The sequence below is a fragment of the Rhinoraja longicauda genome, chromosome 33 (genome assembly GCF_053455715.1).
Source record: "Rhinoraja longicauda isolate Sanriku21f chromosome 33, sRhiLon1.1, whole genome shotgun sequence".
Taxonomy (NCBI): Eukaryota; Metazoa; Chordata; class Chondrichthyes; order Rajiformes; family Arhynchobatidae; genus Rhinoraja; species Rhinoraja longicauda.
This window is the reverse complement of record NC_135985.1, coordinates 21,570,150-21,593,508: the sequence shown is the minus strand read 5'-3', so window position 1 is coordinate 21,593,508 and position 23,359 is coordinate 21,570,150. Positions and strand designations below refer to the sequence as shown.

Genomic DNA, 23,359 nt, shown 5'->3' with positions numbered 1-23,359 from the left:
ACGCTCCTTTGCGTACTACTACACTTCGGTATAGGCGATTTTGACGGAGTGGTTCATCTTGCTCCTCTAGTATCTTTGATTAACATTAAATGTAAAATGTGTGTCCTCCAAGATTGAAGGCTGATGGCCATTTCCAGGTGGGGTGTTCTTGGAGTCCTGTTGACATTGTGACCTGGTACTGGACCTCTTTCCCCCATTCCCCCCCACTGTATAGTTGGCAGAACGAACGGCGGGTTTTGCTTACTAAAATGGCGGACGTTACGCCCCTTTGCACACTGCACTTCAGTATAGGCGATTTCAACAGAGTGGTTCATCTTGCTCCTCTAGTATCTTTGCTTGAAACTAAGATCAGCAGATGCTGGCGATACCTCACTCAGCACAGTGGAGCAGCAATAAGTCGTGATTGGCCCTCCATCCCTCAGGTTTAAGGTGAGAGGGAAAAGGTTTAATAGGAACCAGAGGGACAACTTTCTCACCCGGAGGGTGGTGGCTACATGGAACGAGCTGCCAGAGGAGGTGGTCGGGGCAGGCACTACAACAACGTTTAGCAGACATTTTGATGGGTACATGGAGAGGAAAGGTTTAGAGTGATATGGGGCAAACGCGGTCAGCTGGGATTAGCACAGATGGAGCTGGCATCTTGGTCGGCATGGGCAAGTTGGGCCGAAGGGCCAATCCATTCCTTGGAGCGCAGGAGGGTGAGGGGCGATCTTATGAAGGTGTACAAAATCATGAGAGGAATAGTTTGGGTAGACGCAGAGAGTCTGTTGCCTAGGGTCGGGGAATCAAGAACTAGTGGCCATGGGTTTAAGGTGAGGAGGGAAAGATTTAATTGGAACCCGAGGGGTAACTGTTTTACACAGAGGGTGGTGGGTATGTGGAACGAGCTGCCGGAGGAGGTAGCTGAGGCAGGTACTATCGCAACCCTTAAGAAACATTTAGACAGGTGCATGGATTGGAGGACATGCTTAGAGGGACATAGGCCAAGCGCGGGCAGGTGGGACTAGTGTAGCTGGGATATGTTGGCCGGTGTGGGCACGTTGGGCTATAAGGCCTGTTTCCACGCTGCCTCACTCTGTGTATATGTACACTGTGGATGGTTTGATTGCAATCACCTGTAGTCTTTCCGCTGACTGGTTTTTGTTTTTTTTTAAACCAAAAATATATATTCAAATATTAAAATAATATATACAATACAATAAAACCAAAACAGAACCCACCACCAGAATATTATACAAACAAATATACCTATTGAAACTATTATACAATTATATTACAATCCCCATCCAGGATACATCCAATCCCCCGCGGTGCCCAGCGGTCCCGGAAATCCTCCAGGGTGCCCGTGGACAGCGCGTAGTCCCTCTCCAACACCACCCTGGCACGGACGTAACCCCGGAAAAGGGGCAGGCAGCTGGCTCGGGCAGAGCCCTCTTCCGCCTGGCGCCGTGAGTCGCGGATGGCCAGCTTGGCCAGGCCCAGGAGCAACCCAACAAGGACATCCTCGGCCCTGCCCTCTCCCCTACGCACAGGGTGTCCAAAGATGAGGGTGGTGGGTGAAAAACACAGCCAAAAAGCAAGGAGCAGCCCCTTTAGATATTGGAACAGGGGCTGCAACCTCACACACTGCATGTATACAGACTCACACACTCCATGTACACGTGGAACACAGACTCACACACTCCATGTACACGTGGAACACAGACTCACACACTCCATGTACACGTGGTACACACTCTTCCAACCCGCAAAAGTGGCAGGGCCGCTGACTGGTTAGCAGGTACACGTGACAAGAAACAAAAGCGTTTGGACGCGACACAGACGGTGTCCTCTTGCAGTCGCTGAAGTCATCCTCGGCTGGTGGGACTTACTTGTAATACTGCTTCTGTGAGGCTGACATCTCCACCCGGAGAATCTGCTCAACCTTGGCAGGGAGGGACTTCTCGACGTCTTTCTTCACTCGGCGCAGCAGGAAGGGCTCCAGCACTCGGTGCAGGCTCTGGAACCCATTCTCCCGCCCTTTGCCGTGCTCTTCCTCAAAGTCCTCCCAGGAATCAAACCTGGGGGAAGACAACACGGGCGGAGGTCAGGTTGTGCAAACAACACCACCCGACACACAACAAACAGCACCTCCGCCCAGTCTCCCAGTGCCACAACCAAGCCCTCTCTGGGAGTCATCTAACATTGCCGCGGCATCTCGATTAGACAGGCAACGGTCGAGGAGGAGTCAACTGTGTGATATTAAGGCCTGGTGCCCGTCTGTGGGGTCACGGTCCGAGGGTTAGTAGGAGGTGAGTGAGGAATGGTTAATGCAGTCTGGTGAAGACTCGTGCAAGGTGCTGCACCTTGTGGTTCAACCAGGGCATGGATGACACAGTGGATAACAGGGTCCTGGGGAAAACCAGTTAACTCCCCCTCACCCCCCTCACAAAGTCAGCCTGAAGGTGTCCTCTCTAAGCCGTGGGACCAGGCGCTGTCATCTTTCTAAACTCACCCCCACTGTTCAATCTGATCTTATGTTTCCTTAACAAGGTGCTTTGATTACATATTCACAGTTTACAAAGTAACAGGGAATGAAAACTGCTACACCTGCAGTTTGCAAACATTGACCATCGTTGTCAGCCGTATCCGCGACGCACCTGAGTCCCTGTGGGTGCGGGGAGGGAGGGTGGGGGAAGGGAGGGTGGGGGAGGTGCGGGGGAGGGGGAGGTGCGGGAAGGGAGGGTGGGGGAGGGGAGGAAGGTGGGGGAGGGGGAGATGCGGGGAGGGAGAGTGGGGGAGGTGGGGGGGGAGGGTGGGGTGCGGAGAAGGGGAGGTGCGGGGAGGGAGGGTGGAGAGGTGGGGGGAGGGAGGGTGGGGCAGGGAGAGGTGTGGGGACTGAGGGTGGGGGAGGTGTGGGGAGGGAGAGGTGCAGGGAGGGTGGTGCGGTGGGAGGGTGAGGGGGGTACAGGGAGGGAGGGTGGGGCGGCGAGAGGTGGGGGAGGGGAGGCGCAGGGAGGGAGGGTGGGTGGGACGGGTGGCGGGGGGGGGGGGGGGAGGTGCGCGGAGGCCTACTTTTCGGGCATGATGAAGTGCAGGAGTGACCAGAGCTCCTTCAGTGAGTTCTGCAGTGGCGTGCCGGTGATCAGCATGCGGTGGTTGGAGCGGAAGTCGATCAGCGTGCGGTAGAGCAGAGAGTCGTCGTTCTTCAGTCGGTGAGCTTCATCGACGCCCAGGAACGCCCAGTTTATATTCCCCAGCACGGTCTGAACAGGAGAGGGGAGAGTATTAGCAACAACCCACGGCAGCCACTTCACCACAGTGTAGGAGCGAACAACTGCAGATGCTGGCTCGCCACCAAACGACACAGAGTGCTGGAGGAACTCAGTGGGTCAGGCAGCATCTGTGGAGAGCAAGGATAAGGTGACGCTTCAGGTCGGGACCCTTCTTCAGACTTCACCACAGGGGGTCAGCTAGTGAGTCACACAGCGTGCAAACAGGCCCTTCGGCCCAAAATGCCATCGCCGGCCAACATGCCCCATCTACACTAATCCCACCTGACTGTGTTTGGCCCATATCCCCCCAAACCTACCCTGTCCATAACCCCCCCCAAACCTACCCTGTCCATATCCCCCCAAACCTACCTTATCCATGTACCTGTCCGAATGTTTTTGTACATGTTGTGATAGTCCCTGCCTCAACTACCTCCTCTGGCAGTTCATTCCATACACCCACCACCCTTTGCGTATAAATGATGCCCCTCATGTTCCTATTAAACCTTTTCCCCCTCACCGTAAACCTATAAAGCAAGCCATGGGATTGAATGTCACTGCGGGCTCCCTGTTCCTTCCCATTACCTTCAACTTATCCTTACTTTTCTTCCAACGTTTTCCTAATTTCTACTTAAATGACACCACACCTTGGCTTCAGGCACCGTTCGTGGTGAATGCTTTGAAGCTGTTTAGTCATTACTCGGGGAGAGGTGGGAGGATAACACAGGCACAGAGGGGCACGTGCAAACTCCACACAGGCAGCATCAGAGTTGCACCCGGGTCCCCGGACCTGGGAACAAACAACGTGAGAAGCTGGGCATTTTCTTTGGAAAACGCAGCAGGTGTTACGAGAATGGTTCATTGTAAATTGGGACAAGAAGACTTGTATGTGTAGGAAGGAACTGCAGAACTGCAGATGCTGGTTTAAACCGAAGATAGTCTGAAGAAGGGTCTCGACCTGAAACGTCAACCATTCCTTCTCTCCAGAGATGCTGCCTGTCCCGCTGAGTCACTCCAGCATTTTGTGTGTATCTTCGGAAAGACTTATAGTTCAGTTTTTAGTTTAGAAGTACAGCGTGGAAACAGGTCCTTCGGCCCGCCGAGTCCGCGCCGACCAGCGATTCCCGTACATTAGCACCCGGGACAATTTACAATTTTTACCTAAGGCAATTAACCTACAAACCGGTACATCTTTTGGGATGTGGGAGAAAACTTGGGAGCGCCCGGAGAAAACCCACGCGGTCACGAGGAGAAGGTACAAACTTTGTAGTCTACTCCATTCAATCATGGCTGATCTATCTCTCCCTCTCAATCCCATTCTCCCGCCTTCTCCCTATAACCCCTGACACCCGCACCAATCAAGAATCTTAAAAATATCCATTGACGTGGCCTCCAAAGCTGTCTGTGGCAAGAAAAATCCACAGATTCACCACCCTCTCCCTGACTAAAGAAGTTCCTCCTCATCTCCTTTCTGAAGGTACGTCCTTTTATTCTGAGGCTGCGGCCTCTGGTCTTAGACTCTCCCACTAGTCTTAGACTCTCCCACTAGTGGGAACATCCTCTCCGCCGAGGCACAGTGAAAAACTTAGCTTCACATGATTTTCCGATCAAATCAGATAAGGCTGTACATGAATACAATCACACAACTGCAATCACCTTGTCCTTCAGCAAGATCTCGTACGTTGTTATCAGGACGTTAAACTTCAGCCGCTTTGTCTGCGGATGCGTCCAGTCGTATTCTCTGATCTTAGAGAGAGAAAGAGAAAGAAATCTTGAATTAGAACAAAGTACAGCCCAAGAACAGGCCCTTCAGCCCACAGTGTCTGTGCCGAACATGATACCAAGTTACACTAATCTCATCTGCCTGCATGTGATCCATATCCCTACATATCCATGTCCCTGTCTAAAAGCCTCTTCAACGCCACTACCGTATCTACCGTATAGGGCGGCACGGTCGCGCAGCGGTAGAGTTGCTGCTTTACAGCGAATGCAGCGCCGGAGACTCAGGTTCGATCCTGTCTACGGGTGCTGTACTGTAAGGAGTTTGTACGTCCTCCCCGTGACCTGCGTGGGTTTTCTCCAAGATCTTCGGTTTCCTCCCACACTCCAAAGACGTACAGGTATGTAGGTTAATTGGCTGGATAAATGTAAAAATTATCCCTAGTGGGTGTAGGATGGTGTTAATGTACGGGGATCGCTGGGCGACACGGACTTGGAGGGCCGAAAAGGCCTGTTTCCGGCTGTATATATATGATATGATATGATATGATATACCTCCACCATCACCATGAGATGCTGCCTGACCCGCTTAGTTATGCCAGCAATTTGTGTTTTTCTCTGTTTAAAATGTCACCTGGTTAACAGAGACAAGGGGAGGGCCCATTATTAACTCCAACATGATCACGTTAAGCCCTGGGAATAGCATGGCACCCTCGAAGGACAGAAACATCACGCAGACAGGTATATTTAATATGTGCAATTATGCTCCAGTTTTCAAACAGAGTCTATGAACAGTACTGTGTAGGAAGGAACTGTAGATGTTGGTTTAAAACAAAGATAGGCACAAAAAGCTGGAGTAACTCAGCGGGACAGGCAGCATCTCTGAAGGGAAGGAATGTGTGATGTTTCAGGTCGAGACCCATCTTCAGACTATCTTCGGTTTAAACTGGTGTTGCTGTGCCTATCTTTGGTGTAAACCAGCATCTGCAGTCCTAAACGTACCCTGCTCAACTGCTCTCAAGTCCTGGCAGTCTAGCACCTCAGAGCTTGGTACTGAAGTGTGCCTTCCCTATCTCCCCCAGCTCCTCAGCCTCAGAGTATCTTGTAATGATGACAACGAAGGCTTGGCGATCGTTTCGATCAACACCTTCGCTCGGTCCGCCTTAACCAACCTGATCTCCCGGTGGCTGAGCACTTCAACTCCCCCTCCCACTCCCAGTCTGACCTTTCTGTCATGGGCCTCCTCCAGTACCATAGTGAGGCCCACTGCAAATTGGAGGAACAGCACCTCATATTTCGCCTGGGCAGCTTGCAGCCCAGTGGTATGAACATCGACTTCTCCAGCTTTAGATAGTTCCTCTGTCCCCCTCTTCCCCTCCCCCTTCCCAGTTCTCCCACTGTCTTCCTGTCTCCAACTACATCCTTTCTTTGTCCCGCACCCCCCACATCAGTCTGAAGAAGGGTCTCGACCCGAAACGTCACCCATTCCTTTCCTACTGAGATGCTGCCTGACCCGCTGAGTTACTCCAGCATTGTGTGATACCTTGTAATGAATACTGTTCGTAGATAGACACAAAAAGCTGGAGTGAATCAGCGGGACAGGCAGCATCTCTGGAGAAAAGGAATACGTGACAAAGTCCGAAGAATGATCTCGACCCAAAACGTCACCTGTTCTTTTTCTCCAGAGGTGCTGCCTGACCCGATGAGTTACTCCAGCTTTTTGTGTGTATCTATGAACAGCAATCATTACAAGATACTCTGAGGCTGAGGGAGATAGAGATGGCACACTTCCATCCTGAGCTCTGATGTGCTAGACTGCCAGGACTTGAGAACCTGAACTACAGGGAGCAGTTGAGCAGGGTACGTTTATTCCTTGGAGCGCAGGAGGATGAGGGGCGATCTTATATAGGTGTGGTGTCGGAAAATATCTGCAGATGCTGGTACAAATCGAAGGTATCAGAAATAAGCTGGAGTATCTCAGCGGCAGGTCAGGCAGCATCTCAGGAGAGAAGGAATGGGTGACGCTTCGGGTCGAGACCCTTCTTCTTGTAGAGGTGTGGTACTAGATTGCCCAGAAGTTAGCCAGTTTATCAGATGTTGATTAACCCCCAGTGCATTTGAATGAATGAATGAATATTTTATTGTCACATGTGACAAATCACAGTGAAATTCTTTGCTTGCATACCCACGGTGTGCAAATAGCCACCACATAAATGGCGCTGACAAGGTTACAAAATGAGCCAGGTCTGCCTTCGATCTCTCCTCATCCCGCTCCCCCTCCCTCACAGCGGACCCCCCACACCGGGTCCTCCATTGTTCTCCCCCCCCCCCTGGGTGCAATCTGAAGCCCGCCATCTTGGGCAAGGGTTTGCAAGCTCCCACTCACCGTGCTGCGACTCATGACGTCACCGATGTAGACCACCACGTTCATGCTGGGCTCCCAGATCTCAAACTCTCTCTGCCAGGAGGTGAGTGTGGACAGGGGGACGACCAGCAGGAAGGGGCCGTACAGCGTGAGCTGGTTGAACAGGTTGGAGAGGAAGGAGATGGTCTGGATTGTTTTGCCCAAGCCCATTTCGTCGGCAAGGATCACGCTGTTGCACCTGAGGGCGAGGGGGAAGAAAAGAAAACTGTCAGAAAAAACGGACCAAAGCAAAGGTGTGACTGGAGTCCGGAAGCTAAACGTGCCACACTCCTATCCAGATCCAAACACTAACTGATTTTAGCTGAAGTCTCTAATATTAGTCAAATATAGTCAAATGTTTAATATTAATTTGACAATTTTTTGAAGCCTCAACAAGTCACCAACTCCCCCCTCAATTTTCATTGAGCCATAGAGTCTTACAGCACGAAAACTGTCCGTTTGTCCCAACTTGCCCACACCGGCCAACATGTCCCATCTACACGGTTTTGGCGGTCACGGTGGTGCAGCGGTAGAGTTGCTGCCTTACAGCGAATGCAGCGCCGGAGACCCGGGATCGATCCTGACTATGGGTGCAGAGTTTGTATGTTCTCCCCATGGGTTTTCTCCGAGATCTTTGGTTTCCTCCCACACTCCAAAGACGTGCAGGTATGTAGGTTAATTAGCTTGGTGAATGTTTTAAAAAATTGTCCCTCGTGGGTGTAGGATAGTGTTAATGTGCGGGGATAGCTGGTCGGTGTGGACCCGGTGGGCCGAAGGGCCTGTTTCTGCGCTGTATCTCTAAACTAAACTAAACTAGTCCCACTTGCCTGCATTTGGCCCATATCCCTCCAAACGTGTCCAAAATCAGGCAGGTGGGTCTAGTACAGATGGGACAAGTTGGTCGGAATGGGGAGGTTGGGTCGAAGGGCCTGTTTCCATGCAGCACGACTGTATATCTGCATGACATTTACCATTGTTCCATACTATTAATTGTTCCTGGTTATTTTAAACCAAAGTTAATTTCCTTGCACTCCTCCATCACTCTGTCTTCTCAACCTTATCCAGGAATCTTCCTGTGCACATCTCCCCAAAGACTGATACAAAAATTATTTAATTTCCCTTCTGTTTCTTTATTCCCTGGTATAATTTCTGTAAGAAAACCACATGAAACATTGGTGAGCCCGCATCATATACATAATAGCAGGAACTCGGTCTGATTTACGATACGTCCAAATCTATTCTCAGATTGTTTTCCTTTCTTTTTTTATCAATGATGTGGTCTTTTGTTACCGAATTTGGGACATTTACTGAGTCCTTGGGTTTAATGCCTTTTTCTTGGCAACATTCGAAGCCTTTCCCTTTATTAAAGTTAGTATTAGATCTCTTCTCTTGATAGATCCTTCTCTTTAGAAGGATGAGAGGAGATCTTATCGAAACATATAAGATTATTAAGGGGTTGGACACGTTAGAGGCAGGAAACATGTTCCCAATGTTGGGGGAGTCCAGAACAAAGGGCCACAGTTTAAGAATAAGGGGTAGGCCATTTAGAACTGAGATGAGGAAAAACTTTTTCAGTCAGAGTTGTAAATCTGTGGAATTCTCTGCCTCAGAAGGCAGTGGAGGCCAAGTCTCTGAATGCATTTAAGAGAGAACTAGATAGAGCTCTTAAGAATAGTGGAGTCAGGGGGTATGGGGAGAAGGCAGGAACGGGGTACTGATTGAGAATGATCAGCCATGATCACATTGAATGGTGGTGCTAGCTCGAAGGGCCGAATGGCCTCCTCCTGCACCTATTGTCTATTGATAGTTACATAAAAATGTTTTCATGTGAATTTGCCAAAGGGTACAATACTATTTTAAACTCACTTCATCAACTTCTCCAGGTGAGGGTGGAATATCAAATCCAATCTGTATCCCCGAAAGGCGTCACAGTGGCGCAGCGGTAGAGTTGCTGCCTCACAGCGCCAGAGACCCGGGTTCGACCCTGACTACGGGTGCTGTCTGTAGGGAGTTTGTGCGTTCTCCCCGTGACCGCGTGGACTTCTTCCGGGTGCTCCGGCTTCCTCCCACACTCCAATGATGTACAGGTTTGTAGGTTAATTGGCTTCGGTACAATTGTGAATTTCCCTAGTGTGTAGGATGGCGTTAGTGTGCGGGGATCACTGGTCGGCGCGGACTCGGTGAGCCAACGGGACTGTTTCCGAGCTGTATCTCTGAAGTCTGAGAGACACTGCGTTTCTTTTTTTGTGAACACATTTCTAATGAAATCCACACAAACCTGACAGATTGGCATGGGAAAGTTGGGGCCAAAGAACCTAAAAGTTCCCATGCCATAGGTTAGTTTGTCTGTATGTCTGCCTGGTGTAAGTATCACACAATACTTTCCTATCCATCGAGTGCTGGAGTGAACACTTCTTCTATAACCTCAAGTGCAGCACTGTGTCAAATGCCTACAGGAAAGCTAACAATGCTCCATTCACTGGCTCCTGGCTTTATCTATAGACAATAGGTGCAGGAGGAGGTCATTCGGTCCTTCGAGCCAGCACCGCTATTCAATGTGATCATGGCTGATCATTCTCAATCAGTACCCCGTTCCTGCCTTCTCCCCATACCCCCTGACTCCGCTATCCTTAAGAGCTCTATCTAGCTCTCTCTTGAATGCATTCCGAGAATTGGCTTCCACTGCCTTCTGAGGCAGAGAATTCCACAGATTCACAACTCTCTGATTGAAAAGGTTTTTCCTCATCTCAGTTCTAAATGGCCTACCCCTTATTCTTAAACTGTGGCCCCTGGTTCTGGACTCCCCCAACATTGGGAACATGTTTCCTGCCTCTAACGTGTCCAACCCCTTAATAATCTTATACGTTTCGATAAGATCTCCTCTCATCCTTCTAAATTCCGGTGTATATAAGCCTAGTCGCTCCAGTCTTTCAACATATGATAGTCCCGCCATTCCGGGAATTAACCTAGTAAACCTACGCTGCACGCCCTCAATAACAAGAATATCCTTCCTCAAATTTGGAGACCAAAACTGCACACAGTACTCCAGGTGCGGTCTCACTAGGGCCCTGTACAACTGCAGAAGGATCTACAGGACCTAACAAGACCTTGTTAGGTCTTGGAGAAATTGTGCATGAAGGAACTGCAGATGCTGGTTTGCAGTGAAGATAGACACAAAATGCTGCAGTAACTCTGCGGTCAGGCAGCATCTCTTGATTTGTTCTGGCCTTTTCCAACCTCCAGATCTCCCCCCCATATTTTCAGTCCGAAGACGGGTTTCCAAACCGAGACATCACCATTCCTTTTAGTCCAGAGATGGCCCCAGTAGCAGAAGAGTCCACATGGCGGTGCTGGAAACTGGAAGTGGCCTGAGCTAATTCTGCTACCACCACCATCCATAGTAACAAGCCATTGTCGCCAGAAGCTTGTGTCCTTTTCAGGACGGACAATGACAGCGATGTCAACATTTGAAACATGGACGATGGACACGAAAGAAGAAAGACATCCAGAGATGCTGCCTGACCCACTGAGTTACTCCTGCATTTTGTGTCTTTCGTCGGTATACACCAGCATCTGCAGTTTTTTCCGACGACGTGGCATCTCTGGAGAACATGGACAGATGACGATTCAGGCCCGGACACAGCAGTTTCTTGTTGCTGCCATCTTCTACTTTCCTCATTATAAATTCCCCAGGCTCACACCATCCACCTGACCACTTCATCAGCATATTTCATTGAAATGCATGTTGACTCTAATTATCTGTTTCCATATTGCTGGCAAATCTAATTTATCCTTTCTTAAGTTTCTTAATCATTTATTGTTATTGTTATTAGTATACACTGGAATTTAGAAGGATGAGAGGAGATCTTATCGAAACGTATAAGATTATTAAGGGGTCGGACACGTTAGAGGCAGGAAACATGTTCCCAATGTTGGGGGAGTCCAGAACAAGGGGCCACAGTTTAAGAATAAGGGGTGGGCCATTTAGAACTGAGATGAGGAAAAAACTTTTTCAGTCAGAGAGTTGTAAATCTGTGGAATTCTCTGCCTCAGAAGGCAGTGGCGGCCAAGTCTCTGAATGCATTTAAGAGAGAACTAGATAGAGCTCTTAAGGATAGCGGAGTCAGGGGGTATGGGGAGAAGGCAGGAACGGGGTACTGATTGAGAATGATCAGCCATGATCACATTGAATGGCGGTGCTGGCTCGAAGGGCCGAATGGCCTACTACTGCACCTATTGTCTATTGTCTATTTACACTGTCCTACCTTGTGGCCTACACCCTTCTCTTTGAGCTGTTGATCTCTCTCAGCTTGGTATCGTCCCTGATGTTTTTTTAACTAACTGCAGATGTCCTTGGAACTGTTTACCCACTGGAAACTATTTGTTGCATATTTTCAAACATTCATTTTTACATTCAAATAATTAAATAAATATGGAATATAAAAGTCGCCACAAGTGACCTTATATCAGAATGCCATACAGGCATCTGTTTTATTAAAGTCGTCCAGGGTAAAGATCAGAACCTGCTATAAACTTGACCCAAATGCAGTCAATACAAAACCAACCCAAGTACAATTCCTTCCAGACCTAACCTGATTCATAGAAACATAGAAAATAGGTGCAGGAGTAGGCCATTCGGCCCTTCGAGCCTGCACCGCCATTCAATATGATCATGGCTGATCATCCAACTCAGTATCCCGTACCTGCCTTCTCTCCATACCCCCTGATCCCTTTAGCCACAAGGGCCACATCTAACTCCCTCTTAAATATAGCCAATGAACTGGCCTCAACTACCCTCTGTGGCAGAGAATTCCACAGATTTACCACTCTCTGTGTGAAAAAAAACTTTCTCATCTCGGTCCTAAAAGACTTCCCCCTTATCCTTAAACTGTGACCCCTTGTTCTGGACTTCCCCAACATCGGGAACAATCTTCCTGCATCTAGCCTGTCCAACCCCTTAAGAATTTTGTAAGTTTCTATAAGATCCCCCCTCAATCTTCTAAATTCCAGGGAGTACAGGCCGAGTCTATCCAGTCATTCTTCATATGAAAGTCCTGCCATCCCAGGGATCAATCTGGTCAACCATCAACTGTCTGATTCAACCATCACCGTCTGAAGAAGGGCCTTGACCCAAAACGTCACCCATTCCTTCTCTCCAGAGATGCTGCCTGTCCCACTGAGTCTATCACCAACTCATTTCTCATACGTTATCGGGCACTTGAGGCTGATTATACAGAGAAAATGGAAAAGCACAGCACAGGAACAGACAGTCCCTTCGGCCCACAATGTCTGTGCCGAACATGATGCCAAGTTAAACGAATCCCCTGTGCCTGCACGCGATCTATAGCTCCCCATTCCCCGCTTATCCACGGGCCTGTCTAAAAACCTCAGATGCCTCTAATGTACCTTCCGCCACCACTACCCCTGGCAGTGCCTCCCTCTGTGTAAAAGAGTCTTGCTCAGCACATCTCCTTTAAACATTGCCCCTTTCGCCTTAAACCTACGCCCTCTCGCCTTTTGACCTTCCCAACCTGGGGCAAAGGTTCGAACTGTCTATCCCGTCTGTGCCTCCCATAATTTTATATAATATCAGGTCTCCGCTCAGCCTCCAACACAGTGGTGGGCACGTGCATAGAAGCAGAAAGGTGGTTTCTATTGGCAAAATGGATTTATGTAATACTGAACTGAATAATCTCAGACTGACTGTACAATGTGGACGAAGTACAATGATATATACCCACCATTGTATACTGTAGACAGTGTTCTGTACAATGGCCTATACCCACCATTGCATACAAGACACTGGACAATGGCCTATACCCACCATTGCATACAGGACACTGGACAATGGCCTATACCCACCATTGCATACAGGGCACCGGACAATGGCCTATACCCACCATTGTATACAGGGCACAGTACAATGGCCTATACCCACCATTGTATACAGGGCACAGTACAATGGCCTATACCCACCATTGTATACATGACACAGTAAAATGGCCTTTGCCCACCATTGTATACAGGGCACTGGACAATGGCCTATACCCACCATTGTTTACAGGGCACAGTACAATGCCCTATACTCAACATTGTATACATGACACTGTACAATGGCCTATACCCATCCCAAACCTGACCCAAATACTGCATCCCATTGGGTTTGAGTAGGGTAACTGAGTATGTCAAGGTGGGACAACCATCATCTCCACCCACTTTGACCCAAATGTCATTTAAGACCCAGAGCAATGCAGCGGTAGAGTTGCCGCCTTACAGCGCCAGAGACCAGGCTTCGATTCTGTCTACGGCTGCTATCGGTACGTTCTTCCAGTGACCTGCGTGGTTTTTCGACATCCTAACGCATGGCATCCCTGTGTGGTACCTCAGCTGCACGGAGGCAGAAAGGAAAGCTCTACAGTGGGTAGTCCATAGAGCTCAGAGGGTCATCGGAACACAGCTACCAGACTTGGAGGGCATCTACAACACACGATGCCCCAGAAAAGCCACCAGCATCCACAAAGACTCTTCACACCCCTGCAACAGTCTGTTCAAACTTCTACCATCGGGCAGACGATACAAGGCCTTCTACGCCCGCACCTCCAGACTCAGGAACAGCTTCATCCCCAGGGCCATAGCTGCTATGAACCGGTCCTGCTGAGCCGGATGGCCACAACGCATAGATCAACTTGCACTTTACCCTGTCCAAAACTGTTACAACTGTTTCGTTTCGTTGGGTTGCTGCTGTCTAAATTACCTAAATTATTGCATCGTATGGGAGGCGCATTCCCAATCTCGTTGTACCCCTGGGTACAATGACAATAAAGATATATTGTATTGTATTGTATTGTGTATGTGGGATAGTGTTAGTGCGCGGGGATCGCTGGTCGGCGAGAACTCGCTGGGCCGAAGGGCCTGTTTCAGAGCTGCATCTTTAAATTTAAAACTTTAAAAAGTAAACTATTAAATAGCCTATCAATCCAAAGACAAATAGTAACATCTAATCAATGTTGACCATGGCTGCAACACTTACGATACGATGGAACTATATTTATCCCAGGAGAGAAATTGGTCTGCCAACAGTCATAAAAACACAAAATACATGCAATTAAAATGCCGAGTGGAAAGGATTCGGGATGTGCAAAGATTGGGAAGGGGGAGGGGAGTCAGTCTACCCCACGACAGAAGGGGGGGAGTTGTACAGTTTGATAGCCACAGGGAAGAAGGATCTCCTGTGGCGTTCTGTGCATCATCTTGGTGGGACCAGTCTGGTGCTGAAGGTGCTCCTCAGGTTGGCCAGTGTGTCACGGAGGGGGTGAGCCGTATTGGTCCAAGATGCTCCGCAGTTTGAGGAGCATCCTCCCCCTCCACGACCACCTGCCACGAATCCAACTCCAACTGCGCCCCCAGGGCGGAGCCGGCCTGCCTGATTACATTTCGTTAATAACCGCATTAAAAAGACGGATCAAATTAATCGCAACTCTACGAGTATATCTGAATGCTTACTTGCACCAAGAATGGGCGAGCCAATTCAGACCCTCAAGTTGGTAGTCCCTCAGTTCCAAGCCCTCGCTGCCGATATAGGAAGGCTGTGTCTTCATGGCAACGAACCTTGGCCTCTGTTTCAACACCTGGAAAAGATGAACGTTGAGATTCTATTTATTTCTCAAACCTTTGATTTGCAAAGAAGTTCCTTGTGAAATGGAGAGGGGGGGGGGAATAAGCAGGCGGGGAAGGAACCGATGGGATTGTTCTGAGGGTTGGTATAGATTCAATGGGCCGATTGGCCTTCCGCTTCCTTGGGGGGGAAACATGAGAATGAAGTGGGGGGGGGGGGGGTAGGAACTAAAAGTGGCATTAGCTCCATCAATGAGCCAGTGAACCAGATGAGTCTATTACCTTGGTAGGTTACATTGCATGAGATTCAACTGAAGCCTGGTTGCTCCAGAAATAAAGCAGAGGAGAATGAGGTGGCACCATGTTCCAATCAACTGCCCACTGGCAAGTACGTCTGTACCTTGCACGCAGGCAAGAGCAGGCTTTGTAGTCAGTGGGAAAAAAACTGCAGATGCTGCTAAATCGAAGGTTGGCACAAAACGCTGGGACTAACTCAGCGGGTCAGGCAGCATCTCAGGAGAAGGAATGGGTGACGGTTTGGGTCGAGACCCTCGACCCGAAAAGTCACCCGTTCCTTCTCTCCCGAGATGCTGCCTGACCCGCTGAGTTACTCCCAGCATTTTGTGTCTATCTAGGCTTTGTAGTCACGTCTCTTTGTTTGGACTCCCCACTGAAAGGTGCTGTCCACAGCTCACCCATGTCAGGTAGATGCATGTTCAACCATCTCAAGTCAGTGACGTCATAGGTTATAGGAGCAGAATTAGGCCATTCGGTCCATCATGTCTATTCCGGCATTCAATCATGGATGATCTATCTTCCCCTCTCAATCTCATTCTCCTGCCTTCTCCCCATAAACCTGAACACATGTAATCAAGAATCTGTCAATCTCCGCTTTCACTCTTCACACCCCTGCAACAGTCTGTTCGAACTTCTACCATCGGGCAGACGATACAAGGCCTTCTACGCCCGCACCTCCAGACTCAGGAACAGCTTCATCCCCAGGGCCATAGCTGTTATGGGCCGGATGGTCACATCGCACAGTGAACCGGCACAGATCTACTTGCACTTTATTCTGTTTTAAAACTGTTACAATTTGTTTCATTGGGTTGTTTAAATTAATACTGACTAGCTAATTAATGTATTGCATCGTATGGGAGGCGCATTCCCAATCTCGTTGTACCCCTGTACAATGACAATGAAGATATATTGTATTGTATTGTATTTAAAAATATCAATTTCTGCGGAGATGATTCAATCTACTGGACTTCACCAGGGCTACCTGTATCCTTCATTCCTGTAGTGCGGGCTAGGACAGCCATGTTACAATGGTTCCAGAGATGGGGGATTTCAGCCACAGGTCCAGACAAGAGGAGATGAGCCTGTTCCCATTGTGGCTGAGACGACATTTGATTGAGTTGCACAATAGAGTCAGCTCAGGTAACATTACAAGTGGGTCTTGTCTCTCCCTGACGCTGAACATCTAGCATGTAAGCCTCTTTCAAAACCAGTGCTGAATTCACTGATAACTGAGAGGCCTAATAACCTCTCAACTCTCAGATAGCAAAGGAAAAGCAGGGAATAGAAAGGATTTTCTTTTCTCTCGACCTGCTGACCCTCGTGCCCGCAAATGTTGTGTCTGAGGATGTGACTTTTGAGTGTAGGTGTGACACGTAAGAATTTATAGCACAGGAGGCCACTCTGCCCCTTGTGCCCATGATAGCCGAGGTAGAGCTATGGGGGCCAATTCCCTGGAAGCTCAGGCAACAGCAAATGCTTATCCAGGAACTGAAATATCATGTGTTAACGCCTTCGCAGCTGCTGTTCCCCATCATCCTCCAACCCCCGCCTCTTTGTGTTACGGGCAGTACGGTGGCGCAGCGGTATAGTAGCTGCCTCTCAGCGCCAGAGGCTCGGGTTCAATCAAAGTGCTGTCTGTGCGGAGTTCGCACGTTCTCCCAATGACCGCGTGGGTTTTCTCTGAGATCTTCGGTTTCCTCCCACCCTCCAAAGACGTACAGGTTTGTAAGTTAATTGGCGCGGTATCAATGTAAATTGTCCCTAGCGTGTGTAGGATAGTGTTAGTGTGCGGGGATCGCTGGTCGGCGCGGACCCGGTGGGCCGAAGGGCCTGTTACCGTGCTGTATCTCGAAACTAAATCTAAACTAAACGTCCCCCCCACTCTTTCGACCCGTGGCCTCTTCTCAAAAGGGAAATAGGTGCTGTCTTGTCACCACACTCAATGAAATCTCCCTCGTATTAACTCTTCTGAACAGTGCCATCCAGCCAGTCTTTCCTCGGTTTCCACCAAAAAAGCCCAACCAAACACGACCTACGCTAATGTGAAAGGCCATCTTGCTAAAGGACAATGCTAAAGGTCCCCGGAATGATTGGGTGAACATATGATGAATGTTTGAAGCCTCTGGGCCTGCACTCGCTGCAGTTTACAAGGATGGAGGGGGACCTCATTGAAACTTACCGAACAGTTAAAGGACTGGAAGGAATGGGTGCAGAGAGGATATTTCCACTGGTGGGAAAGTCTCGGACTGGAGTCCACAGCCTCAGACTGAAAGGACGTACCGTTAGAGAGGAGATGAGGAGGAATTTCTTTAGTCAGAGGGTATAAGAAAATAACTGCAGATGCTGGTACAAATCGAAGATATTTATTCACAAAATGCTGGAGTAACTCAGCAGGTCAGGCAGCATCTCGGGAGAGAAGGAATGGGTGACGTTTCGGGTCGAGACCCTTCTTTAATCAGAGGGTGGTGAATCTGTAGAATTCATTGCCACAGAAGGCTGTGGAGGCCGTCAATGGATATTGTAAAGGCAGAGATTATCAGATTCTTGATTAGTACCGATGCTCTCAAGACAGTGGAACTAATTGCAGACTTTCGCAGAGATCCCCCTCCCCTCCCCCACTCACCATCAACAACACCACAGTCACATCTGTGGAGTTATTTAAGTTCCTTGGAACCATCATCTCCAGGGACCTCAAATGGGGGGCCACCATCGACTCCACAGTCAAAAAGGCCCAACAGAGGATGTACTTCCTGCGGCAACTGAGGAAACACAATCTGCCACAGGCAACGATGGTCCAATTCTATACTGCTATCATTGAGTCCGTCCTCACCTTCTCCATCATGGTCTGGTTTGGTTCAGACACCAAGCACGACATCCGGAGGCTGCAACGGATCGTTCGATCAGCCGAGAAGGTTGTTGGCTGCAACCTTCCCCCCATTGACGAACTGTACACTGCAAGGGCCAGGAAGTGAGCGGGCAAGATCACCTCTGACCCCTCTCACTCTGGCCACAAACTCTTTGAAGCACTTCCCTCTGGAAGGCGACTCCGGACTGTCAAAGCAGCCACAGCCAGACATAAAAACAGCTTTTTTCCACGAGTGATAGTTCTACTCGACAACCAAAGTCTGTAGTCTCTTTTTTGCTCTGGTTTATTTTCACCCACATGTTTAGACCGTAATGTTGTATCCTTATTGTTTTGATGTGGTTGTGCTTTATTCTTAATTGTTAACTGTATGTTTGTGTTGTCATTTGTGAGCGGAGCACCAAGGCACATTCCTTGTATCTGCATACTTGGCCGATAAACTTATTCATTCATTCATTCGTTCATTCATTTATTCATTCATGTCAGGGGTTATGGGGAGAAGGCAGGAGAATGGGGTTGAGACGGGAAGATAGATCAGCCATGATTGAATGACGGTGTAGACTTGATGGGCCGAATGGCCTAATTCTGCTCCTGTAACTTATGAAATCTGCTCTTTGCCTGTAGTTTCAGAGCTACATGTAGGATCAATGAATAGAGATGGGATTGGGTAAATTTAGAGACTCAGGATTGCCACATTCCATAATCACAGAGAAAGAAAACACTTGTTTCATCATCTCACAACAGGGAATTGTACAACTTTGACCCATAAACCATCAAGTTTTGGGGCCAAGTTTACTGCTGAGAAAGAGAAGTCACACTGGACACAAAACGTGGTACCTTCACAAACGACAATCACCTTGCAGTCTTTGGAGGGAATAGTTTTGGAACTGTGGCGGTGATGGAAGGCGTCGATGCAGGCCTGGAAATTTCTGGAAATCAGTGCCCCGTCCTCCCAGCTGCAGTCGATGTAGGGCAGCCCCATCCACTTGCACAGGTAGTCGGGCTGGCCGGAGGGCGGCGTTTTGTGGCTGGAATGCGCTGCGGCGTAACAGTTCAGTTTAGTTTATTGTCCCGTGTACCGAGGTACAGTGAAAAGCTTTAGGCCGATCAGCAAGAGGCGGGTTCTCGCCCGAATGAACACAGGCAGCTATGAATAGTCGTAGGTATTTATTCACAAAATGCTGGAGTAACTCAGCAGGTCAGGCAACATCTCAGGAGAGAAGGAATGGGTGACGTTTCGGGTCGAGACCCTTCTTCGGACTGATGTCGGGGGGGGGGGGGTGCGGGACAAAGGAAGGATATAGGTGGAGACAGGAAGATAGAGGGAGATCTGGGAAGGAGGAGGGGAGAGAGGGCCAGAGGAACTATCTAAAGTTGGAGAAGTCGATGTTCATACCGCTGGGCTGCAAACTGCCCAGGCGAAATATGAGGTGCGGTGCAGTGGCGCAGCAGTAGAGTTACTGCCTTATAGCGCAAGCGATCCAGGTTCGATCCTGACTACGGGTGCTGCCTGTACGGAGTTTGTACCTTCTCCCTGTGACCTGCGGGGGTTTACTCCAGGATCACAGGTTTCCTCCCACATTCCAAAGAAGTATAGGTCAATTGTAGGTTAATTGGCTTTTGTAAATGATCTCTAGTGTGTGTAGGACAGTGTTAGTGTGCGGGGATCGCTGGTCGTCTATGAATCGCCACGCGGGCCGAAGGGCCTGTTTCCGCGCTGCATCTCTAAAGTCTAAAGTGGTGTGTCATTGCGTTGTAATTCCTGTTTGAAGAAATTATTCAATGTCATGATTTACTGCAACAAAGTAAACGTAGCATCGATCATGGGGAAAGTTCCGGAAGACTGGATGATCAGAAGCCATAGGAGTGGCTTGTGTGAACAGTCAATACTCTAACTCCTGTGTAAAACATCTATCTTGCGTGCAAACTGCCCTGTACAGGTAACAATACCCCTTCTCAATATAATGACAAGAATCAAGGATACATTTGCATCCAACAACCGGGACTGGAGTGCTGACCAATGTGAGGCTTTAGAGAAGTGGAAACTGTACAACTGTACAACAGAGATGAGGAAAAACGTTTTTAGTCAGAGAGTTGTGAATCTGTGGAATTCTCTGCCTCAGAGGGCAGTGGAGGCCAATTCTCTGAATACATTCAAGAGAGAGCTAGATAGAGCTCTTAAGGATAGCGGAGTCAGGGGGTATGGGGAGAAGGCAGGAACGGGGTACTGATTGAGAATGATCAGCCATGATCACATTGAATGGCGGTGCTGGCTCGAAGGGCCGAATGGCCTTCTCCTGCACCTATTTTCTATTGTCTATTGTCTATTGTCCTCCTACATTAAGGCTGGGTGCAGAGAAGATGTACAAGGACGTTGCCAGAACTGAAGGGAGAGGTTGAGCAGGCCAGGACTCTATTCCATGAAGTGCAGGAGGATGAGAGGTGATCTTATAGCGGTGCACAAAATCATGAGAGAAATGGATTGGGTAAACGCATAGATTTCTTGTCCTGAGTAGGGTTATCCAGAACCAGAGAACATAGATTTAAGGTGGGGGGGGATTTAATACAAACCCGAGGGGAAACTTTTACACACAGGGTGGTGCGTATATGAAAAAACTGCCGCAGGAGGTGGTTGAGGCAGGCAATATCCCTTATCGCAACGTTTAAGAAACATTTAAGACAGATACATGGACAGGATAGGGTTAGAGGGATCTGGCCAATGCAGGTAGGAGGGACTAGTGTAGGTGGGACACGTCGGCCGGTGTGGGCAAGTTGGGCCACTGGCCTTGTTTCCGTGCTGTATGAATCTATGATTCTATGATACTCCAGTTCACAAGAGTGATCAGAAATACTTACATGAGATGTCAGAATGGCTGGTTGACGATTTACTTGTCTTCATAGCTAAGGAAGAAAGACAATTTCACTGAGCACACTCAATAGCACACGCGGTAGACACACAAACTGATGCGGAGAAACTTCCACTTACTTAACCAATGCGCTTAATTCCTTACAGAATGTTTTTTGACTTTTTTTTAATAATTAAGAGTCAAGAGTGTTTTATTGTCGTGTGGACCCAGATAGAACAACGACATTCTAACTTGCAGCAGCACAACAGAATAAGTAAACATGGTACACTTTAGACAATATAATAAACAAGAGAAAAAAAGTTCAGTGTGTGTATATATACACATACTCTCAAATACACATTTATATAGATATATATATATGTGTGTATGTGTGTGTTTGTATGTATGTGTACACACAGAAAACAGACAATAATAGTGCAATAATAACAATAATAGTCTATGTAGTTTAGGGCTACATAATTAATTAATGGCAGAATAAGACACACAATGACTTAGAAAAATTGTCGATACAAGAAACTGCAGATGCTGGCATACAAGGGATGGCAGATGCTAGTATGGAGAACACGACACAGAGTGCTGGAGTCATTCAGCGAGTCAGGCAGCATGAGACTCAGGTTCGATCCTGACTACGGGTGCTGCACTGTAAGGAGTTTGTACGTTCTCCCCGTGACCTGCGTGGGTTTTCTCCGAGATCTTCGGTTTCCTCCCACACTCCAAAGACGTACAGGTATGTAGGTTAATTGGCTGGGTAAAATGTAAAAATTGTCCCTAGTGGGTGTAGGATAGTGTTAATGTACGGGGATCACTGGGCGGCACGGACTTGGAGGGCCGAAAAGGCCTGTTTCCGGCTGTATATATATGATGATGATGATGATGATGTCTGGAGAACATGGACAGGTGACGTTTCGGGTCAGGAACCTTCTTAATACTGCAGAAGGGTCCCGACCTGATACGTCACCTGTCCATGTTCTCCAGACATGCTGCCTGACCCATTGGGTTATACCAGCACTTTAGTGTCTTGACTTGGAATAACTGTTCTGCTCACCGAGCACTTTTACAATCCTTTGCCCGATCAATGATCAGTGGAGGATGAAGACATCGTGGGAACCTGGAGAGTGAGGTCCAAGTTTTAAAAAATCTATTTCTTTACTGAATTGAACTCTGCTCATCAGCGAGCATCAGCATTCCGGGTAGGAGCTGGCACTGTCTAAAGTACTTTGTACTTACTGGAAATTAGGGAATTTCATTGCCAGAAGGACTCATTTTTAATAGAGCAAAATTCCATGATCTCACCCTGAGCTCCAGTGTTAAATCTTAATTTTTTTTTTAGAGATACAGCGCGGAAACAGGCCCTTCGGCCCATCGAGTCCGCGCCGCCCAGCGATCCCCGCACACTAACACTATCCTACACACACTAGGGATAATTTTTACATTTACCCAGTCAATTAATCTACAAACCTGTACGTCTTTGGAGTGTGGGAGGAAACCGAAGATCTCGGAGAAAACCCACGCAGGTCACGGGGAGAACTTACAAACTGCGTACAGACGGCGCCCATAGTCAGGATCGAACCTGAGTCACCGGCGCTGCATTCGCTGTAAGCAGCAACTCTACCGCTGCGCCACCGTGCCGCCCTAAATCTGAATAAGCAAATGCATTGATAATGCGCCATTTGCAACTCTTTCCCTACTTGATTCCCCTACTCTGGGCAGAGACTCTGTGCGTTTACCCAATCTATTCCTCTCACGAAACATGTTCAAGCCTCACAAAGTGTTTTATACTTCAAAATTAATGACTCCCCTGCATTGAATGCCGAAAGACAGCGGCCAAGTTTGACACAGCAAGCTTCTGCAAATTAACAGTATGATGTCGGAACGTTAAAGTTTTAGCTATTACTCGCATTCAGTCCATAGACAACATACTAACCTGTCATTTTTCATTCTCTACCCCAGTCCCATTCTGAGCTTTCCCCTCTACAATGTATGTTTGAGATAGGACACTTCGTATTCATCTGGATGTGCTGAAGCACTCTTGTACTAACAACTTTTTAGATGGCCACGTCCTTTCTTTAAATCCCACTTTCTCCACAGATACAACAGTTTGATTCTTCATTTTCCCTTTTCAGTCTCTAGCTCGCAGTGTTTTAAGTTATTGTTTCCTTGACAACGGTGGCCTGTACCTGACCACAAGCATTCCTCTGCAGTTCCCACTCCTTGTGCTTGCTTTCCTTTCCAGTGATGACAAAGGGTTCATGACCTGAAACATTGACATAGTTTCTCCCCCCACCGTAGATGCTGCCTGACCTCCTGAGTGTTCCCCACATTTTGATTTTGATGGCTCATCGGT

At 48.4% G+C, this 23,359-nt stretch overlaps 1 protein-coding gene across 1 annotated transcript in view; it reads right to left on the bottom strand.

The window, feature by feature from the left end:
• The window catches only part of chd2 (chromodomain helicase DNA binding protein 2), a 108,849-nt gene that overhangs the window by 58,134 nt on the left and 27,356 nt on the right, over nt 1-23,359 (bottom strand). The window contains exons 10-16 of the mRNA XM_078427186.1: nt 21,005-21,049; nt 19,005-19,186; nt 14,878-15,002; nt 7,357-7,573; nt 4,908-4,997; nt 3,055-3,245; nt 1,872-2,060 (exon numbers count right to left, since the gene is read on the bottom strand). Of these exons, the coding sequence (XP_078283312.1) occupies nt 1,872-2,060; nt 3,055-3,245; nt 4,908-4,997; nt 7,357-7,573; nt 14,878-15,002; nt 19,005-19,186; nt 21,005-21,049 (1,039 nt within the window). The remainder of the gene's footprint in view (nt 1-1,871; nt 2,061-3,054; nt 3,246-4,907; nt 4,998-7,356; nt 7,574-14,877; nt 15,003-19,004; nt 19,187-21,004; nt 21,050-23,359) is intronic.